General features: G+C 48.1%; 1 protein-coding gene across 1 annotated transcript; it reads left to right on the forward strand.

Moving 5' to 3' along the window:
* Positions 1-254: 254 nt before the first annotated feature.
* GVQW3 (GVQW motif containing 3) lies at positions 255-2,060 on the forward strand. Its single transcript, XM_047753883.1, has one exon. The coding sequence runs from the start codon at positions 782-784 to the stop codon at positions 1,412-1,414; it is 633 nt and encodes a 210-aa protein (XP_047609839.1). The 5' UTR covers positions 255-781; the 3' UTR covers positions 1,415-2,060.
* Positions 2,061-7,724: the final 5,664 nt, after the last annotated feature.

A 7,724-nucleotide genomic window follows, 5' to 3' on the forward strand; every position in this document is an offset into this window, starting at 1 on the left:
CAGTGCTGTGAGCGGCCGGGAGGATTTACCGCCGCCGCCGCCGCTGGTGCACCTCCCGCCCGCCCGGGACGCTGCCGCCTCCTTCCCACAATGCACCCTGGCGCCCGGGGGTGCCCTCTCTTCCCTCAGCCTTCCTCCCCCGCCCCCTCCTTTCCGCCGACTTCTCTGCAGGCGGGCACGCGCAAGGAAGCGCGCCCGCTCGGGTGTGGCAAGGCGGAGGCGGGGCCTGGCGCGGACTGCCGCAGTGCGCCTGCGCGCACGGCCTACAGCGCAAGGGGAGGGTTTGGCGCATGCGGGCGTGTCTCCCGGGACTCTGGAGCAACCGAGCCCCAGGCACCTCCGGTAGGTTTGGCGTGCGCGGCTTTCCTCAGATCGGAGACTAGCTTGCCCGTTACATCACCGGTGCATCGCTTCTTGCTGGCTTCACTTGCCACCACACGGGCTTCTATTGCAGAAATCGCCTAGACTCAGGGGCTGCAGAACGGGGCGACCTTGGTGACTGATGTGCCCACCCCAGCAGATCTCCGGGCACGAGTTGGACGCTGTTGTGGGTTGTAGGAGATTTCATTTTCCCCAACTTTGCAGCTGCTCTTTGGGTTCATCACCTTCTCGATTGGAAGCCAAGGGGCTGAAACTCAGAAAAGCAAATACACTTCCCTGATGAGGCTTCCAGAGGAGCAAGAATAGCGACGTGATGCCACCTGCAGCCCTATAAAGATTGGCCCCTCTGTCTTCCCCTCACAGTCGTGGCCTCTTAACGTTCTTGTGTTCAAGTGCCAAAATGAGTGACCGCTATCTAGAACAAAGGATTAGTATCAAATTTTGCGTGAAATTAAACAAGTCGGCAAGCGAGACCCACCATCTTTTAAAAGAAGCTTATGGGGAGGAAGTCATGTCAAGGGCCAGAGTTTTTGACTGGCACAAAAGGTTCAAAGAAGGGCGAGAAGACATTCGAGATGATGCCCGAAGTGGTCGTCCGGTCACTCACCGGACGGATGAAAATATCCAGAAGGTCAAGGACTTGGTTTGTTCCAACAGGCAGTTAACCGTGAGGATGATGGCTGAAGAGTTAAATTTAGATAAAGAAACCGTTAGACTCATTCTCAAAGAAAACTTGAATATGAGAAAAGTTTCTGCAAAAATTATATCAGGTATTCTGAAGGGTGAGCCTCAACCTCGCAAACTTGACTTTCGGTCTGATCTTTCCAAGGAAACGAGGAAAAATAGCTCATGTGTGGGGAAAAAGGGAGCAGGTTCTGAAACATGGAGTCCTCTTCAGTGCAAAGCTGGTGGGGAAATGCCTCTGCCGCTATCCCATCCCAAAATCCATTACCCTGCCAGCCAGCTTCTGCAGCCTTCATCTTCAGCAAGCCTTCCCACCAGGGCCGCTCAGGATTGGTTCACACCGTGGTGAAAGGACTGTGGGGTAGCTGAACCCGAGCTGGAAAGCTGCCTCTGGCTTAGGCACCCTCACTTGCTACTCATCTGTTTTCAGCTTCTTTCCCATTCCTCCCTCCTGGTCCTGGCCCTGTTCCTTACTCTTTGCTCGACTCTTGAGCCATCTTCCTTGCTGTGCTCCACAACTTTGAAGACCTTTTGGCTGTTGACTTTGGTACTGGCTAGTGCCTGAATTTTTTTTTTCTTTTTTCTAAATGAGGTTGGATCTTTTCACTGCCCAGACCTTAGCTTGTTATGGCTGTCTTCTTCTTTTTGCTCAATTTCCTGCCTCAAGGGATCCTATACCCATGAAAGGTGGGAGCAGAACCTCTTGGAATCTCCCTCTCTGTGCCCAGGGAGGCATACCCCTCTGGGAGGATCCCAAAAGAAGGCCTGCAGTTCCAGCCTGCTTCACAGGGAGGGTCTGAGGTATGGTGCAGAAGGCAGTAGCATGCTGACATAGGGAGCAGTGCTAAGGGCTGATCCAGCCCAAATGACTCAGGGGGAGCCCCTCAGAACTCAGTGATCGGCCACCATAACCTTCTCACAGACCTACCCCTTACAGAAGAGCTGAGTTTGCTTCTTTCTAGTCTTGAGCTGTGGAATCCCCCCCCCCCCCCCCCCGACACACACTCATTTGGGTGTCTCCCCTCTGCTGGAGGAGGAGGATCTGCTTTAATAAACTGGGGACTCAGGTCCAGGCTGTGATGTGTGAGGAGAAGGCCAAGGTGACACTCTAGAGCTTGAATTAAGGCAGTCGGCTGCCCTCGTGCTGATGACCACACAGCAGCCTGTTTTTAGTAACCAATACCAGCAGTGTTGGGTTTGTGTGTGTTTTGAGCGCCTGTAGTTTTTAGAACCCTGCTCCGTATGGGCCGTGTGAGGTTTTGAAATAAGACCAAGGGCTGGGCGGACTGCTGGATGAGGTGGCTTCTGAACTGGATCTGAAAGGGAGGATGAGACAAGGGGGCTAGGGAGTTGGGGCAAGCTCCCCAGGCAGGTGGAACAGCAGGAGGTTTCAGACCTGCCTCGGTAGGAAAATAATGGCACTCTTGGCTGAAACAGCAGAGTCTCAAGAGGAAGCTAATGGTGTCATGCAGAAGACAAACAGTCTGGGGTAGTATGCTTCCTCTTCTTGGCCCCCAACTCTTATCTAGTCTCATACATTGCATCTCCCTGAGTCTGTGCCTAGGTTTGTAGTAACGCACGTATTTGATGATTGAATTTTCTCATCAAACCCTCCCAAGAGCACAGGCTCTGCAAGTTCAACCTCCTTTATCGCTCGCTGGCTCTCTGTCAGGATTTGTGGAATGAAATTTTTCCCCAAGTGGGTTCCAAGTCACACCACATAGACCGGAAACATCCCAGAAGGTCTGGTGGAAGAGTGTGTGTGTCGGGTGGGGGTGGGATGGTTAGTACTCGCATTCCAGGGGATTAGCCAGTGTCTCTGTCCTCACCCACGGATTTCTGCATAGAACAGCTCCTGTTATTTACCTGCCAAGTTAGTAAACAATATTGGTTGATAGCAGAGGCCCCACATTTATTCCAATTATTTTTAGCTCCTCTCTATTGCCTGAGTTCCCCACTAATAGCGTCAGCTTTGAGGCCCCCTGATATTTAGAGCTTATCCCACAGCTAAAAGATACTGTGCAGGAAAACTCCCAAGCTAAGCAACGGCTCACAGACTTCTGCCTGCTTAGCACTTTCTAGACTTTTCATCTCAGGATCATTACCTCTTCCTGCATCAGATGAGGCCCCGGGCTCCCCGTAAGTCCTTGCCAACAGGGATACTGCACTTCTGGAGGAAACTCCCAAAGCGGGCAACTTCTGGGCTGAATATAATGTGAATCTTGGCTCAGCCTGGGGGTGATGGCTGCAGAATTGTATGCTTCTGTGCCCAAGCCAGGTTCCTACAGCAGGACCTGCGGGCATGAGCTCTAATCTGTGATAACACAGAGGTCCTGAGAGAACTCATTTCTGGATTTATTCCTGTCCTGTGACCAGGCTGGGAGTGACCCTGCCAAAGATGCTAGAGCAAGACCATGCTGGAGTGCAGGGGACCGGAAGCAGGGTTGGCCCAGACAGGGTTTGGACAAAAGGCAAGTAGGAGCAGGTAATCGGGAGATTGAATTCAAATTGTTCCAAGGAGCTTAATGAAAAGATCTTAGTTTATTACTTTAGCCTTTTTTTAAATTTTTTTTTTTTAGGGCCACTTCTGTGGCATATGGAGGTTCCCAGGCTAGGGGTCAAATCAGAGCTGTACCACAGCTCACAGCCATGCCGGATCCTTAACCCACTGAGCAAGGCCAGGGATCAAATATGCGTCCTCATGGATGCTAGTCAGATTCGCTTCCTCCCTAATTTATTACTTTAGACCATGCCCTGTTTGGAAATCAGATCCAACTACTCCCTGAACCCATTGCACATTTGCAAGGCTTCCCAGAAAATGTTCAGTGAGATGATGATAAACCCTAGGAAGCCTCAAGTTTGGGGGGAAGTGAAAATACTCCTGCAGAGGCGTTCCCTAGTGGTGTGGCAGGTTAAGGATCCAGCATTGTCACTGCCGTCATGTGGTTTTGATCCCTGGCCCCAGAATTTCTGGATGTGGTGGGTGCAGCCAAAAAAAAAAAAAAAAAATGCTCTTGCAGAGCAAGCCATTCATACATGGCTGCTGAAAATCCAGGCTAGAGCATAATCTCCAAGGAGTATCCCCCAAAAATATAAATAAAAGAAAAAAAAACAAAAAAACAAAGGAGTATCCATCCCAGGCAAGAGAGTTCTCATGTAACCCGTACCCTTTAGGTGTCCACCTGCCAAATCCATTTTATTTCTTTTTCTTACTGCCCAGCCTGCACCTTGCTGCCTAGGACTCCTGAGCTTCTGCTCTTATCATCTCAGGGATCCACCCATCATTATGCCCCAGGCCCTTGTCCTTGACTTTTTTCAGGTACCAACTCAGTTACTGCTCCATTAGTCTGTTCTTGCTCCTCCGTTTCCCCAAGCTCCCACAGCTGCTTTTGTCAGCTTTGATGTGCTGAGCTGGCATTGCCCTTTTGGGCATGGTTTTCCACTCAGCTGCAACCCCTCTCTCTTCTAATTTTTGTTATCCCTCGTCCAGCTTTCCACTTCTGCCCTACGTCTCGAATAAGGAGATTGTCCATTCTATCCCAGTCCCCAGGTTGTCCTCCTCTTCGCAAGAAGCACGGCAGGACAACACAGGAGAATGTTTGTTTGTTTGTTTTTTAATTAATGCATGTATAAGGGACACACTGGGAAGCCACAAAAAAGCTTCCTCTTGCCCGTAGGCACCAGGGGTTCCACTCCCCGGAGGCAACCAGTATTACCAGTTTCTTGAGGCAGTTTGGGTACCTCTGGTAGTCAGGAGTCGTGATATAATATCCAGATCCTATTCTCCCAGCAACTGTATTTTACCTGGCAGGAGAGGCTCCATCTAACCACAGCAGATAAAGCCTGCTCTCTCTCGGGGGCCTCAAAAAGAGAGCTGACCATCCGCAAACCTTGACCATCATTTTCAAGCTGAACCCACAGTCAAGGTAGTCTCTTTGGCTTTCAGGCTGATCTTCCCCCTCCTGGTTCAGAATGCACATGGAATATTCTGTACCACAGGTGGAAGTCCGGGAGGAATAGGCACCTTCCCTGGGGGCGGGTCATTGGGTTTATCTAATCTTTTCTCCACCCATCACCCCACCCTCTGCCTGTGCCACTAATCATGACCAGAAACAGAAAGAATAAAATGTTCACCGGTGTATGATTTTGAAACACATGTGGATCATTGTGCAGTCTTCTGAAAGCTGCCCCTGGCTCCAAGTTCTCATTGAGAGGTTATTGTTCAGGAAGAACGGGTACCTGGCGCCTGCTTTCCAGAGGCTTCCTTTCAGGTCCATTTCTTTGAGTTCAGACCTAACTTTGGAGATGCCCAGATAAATCTGGATGCCAAAGGGCTTGAGAACATCTAGTAAAGGAATGGGGTGCCACTGCGAACTGTCCGTCACTGTGTCACATGTACTGATCAACCAGCCTGCTGTTTGCAGATAGCCTTGCCAGCAGACTCCCTAGGCTCCTTGGGATGGGTCCCCAGGGTCCCATGTGGCTCAGTTGGTAAGACTCTTCTTTGCTGCTGGGACTGTGTATGCAACCCCGCGTTCTCCAGCTGCTGCTTCGATGTATCCAAGCTATCAGCTTTGATCAGGTTTTTACATCCTACTTGAGGCGACACCCTTGTATTTCTCTTCTCTTGTCTCTGCCTTATCAGATCCTTGCACACACTGTCCCAGTTGCATCACCCTTGTCCCAGTATTAATATCCAGGGGAGGAGCTCCCGTTGTGGTTAACGAATCCGACTAGGAACTATGAGGTTGCGGGTTCGATCCCTGGCCTTGCTCGGTGGGTTAAGGATCCGGCGTTGCCGTGAGCTGTGGTGTAGGTTGCAGACGCGGCTCGGATCCCACGTTGCTGTGGCTCTGGTGTAGGCCGGCAGCTGTAGCTCCGATTCAACCCCTAGCCTGGGAACCTCTATATGCCGTGAGAGCGGCCCAAGAAATGGCAAAAAAGACTAAAAAAAAAAAAAAAAAAAAACGGAAAAAAATCTGGGGTGGAAAACTTCAGTACCTCCAAGGACCCACTTAAATGTAGCAAAGAAGTCAGCAAACTTCAGTAAAGAAAATGTCTTAGGCTTGGGTGGGCCATATGGTGTCTGTTCTAACATCCCAGCGTTTTAATGCAAAAGCAGTCGTAGCTCATGTGGAAACAGAGGAACACGGATGTGTCCTAATACAATTTATTTATGGATCCTGGGATGTAAATTTCCCAAGTCTTCACATGTCACAGAATATTAATTTTTCAACAGTTAAAAATATTATAAAAACATTCGTAGATGCAGGTCCTAGGAAAAAACAGATGGTGAGCCAGATTTGGTCCCTGGACCATAGTTTGCGGATGTCTGTCTAGTGTATATAAAGTATGATTATAAAAATGACAGATGATTGATCCTTTTCTGTTGATAACATCATTAATGCTAAATTGATCTGGCAATGTATGGCAGTTTACTACTATAGAAATTGTGGAACACCGAAGGGAATCCTTACGGTGTCAGGAGAGTGAACTAGAGTGGAAAGATTGACTCTTTTACCTTAATCGTACTCTGGCTCACGAAATAAGTTTTGTGCTGTTCTTGACTAAAAATGATAAGACGCACACTACTACCTATATTTCACCCTTGTAATATCTCCAAAAAAACCTGGCCATGCTGAAAATGGTGCCAACTTAACAACCAGGGATAACAGAATGAACTAAAGATAACTTCTGAAATGGCCTTGACCATGGGCAGCATTTGAATAAATTTATCGCCTATGAAAGTGACTACTATGGAGGTGACACCATTCACTGAATTATATTTTTTGCATACTTGCAAAAATAATTGTATGTATCTATGTATTATGTAAATATTTATATATGCCATATATATATATATATATATATATATATATATATGGCTCCCTTTAGGCGAAAAAAAGCAAGTAAACACATCACCATTGGTGCCAAGCTATGTCCTTTTAGTGTGTTTCCTTGCTGTTCTCCTAAAGAGAGCCGTATTGTGTCCCCTTCATTTAAACTGATTTTCCAAAGTTGAAATCAAATCTCGGGATGGAACAGACCTTTGCAAGGGTGTTGAATCCAGCCAGTCATGTTTCCTTTGAATCCAGGAGTGGCTGAAAATGCTCCAGCTGCTGAAAAGCTGCATCTGAAAGAAGATTCTGTGTTAATTCGGCAATTTTTTATTGCATGACTCTACGTGCCAGGCACCGTCCTGTGTATTGGGGTGCAGCAACGAACAAAGCAGATACAGGCCTTAGATTTGACAGTCTGAAATCCAATTACATTGCTCTTCACGCTTGCAAAATTTCTGTTCCGTGTGCTCACACTAACTCGTTATTAGTTGCATACCTGGAAAAAGGTATAACCTTTGCCGCAGGCCTCTCTGCTGTGCTCATGATGCCTCTCCAGCTGCATTAATAATTTAAAGACTCTGTGTTCCACTTAAATTTTATTATCCCTCAGACCAATCTATATTGGTAGAAAAACACACTGGCGATTTTGGAAGTGTCCATTGGCAACAGCTTTCTGAAAAGCAGTTTGGCAGTATCTGTCAGGAACTTTAAAAATGTTTATATCTTCCGATCCTCTAATTTCACTTCTGGGAATCTCTCCTAAAGAAATAGTCTAAAATGCGGGCAAAATTTATGCTTAACAATCCAGAAGTCCAACCG

This window comes from Phacochoerus africanus, chromosome 11, assembly GCF_016906955.1.
Source record: "Phacochoerus africanus isolate WHEZ1 chromosome 11, ROS_Pafr_v1, whole genome shotgun sequence".
NCBI classification, from domain to species: Eukaryota; Metazoa; Chordata; class Mammalia; order Artiodactyla; family Suidae; genus Phacochoerus; species Phacochoerus africanus.

Coding starts and splice junctions, on each gene's coding strand:
- GVQW3 (XM_047753883.1), top strand. CDS start 782: ATGAGTGACCGCTATCTAGAACAAAGGATTAGTATCAAATTTTGCGTG.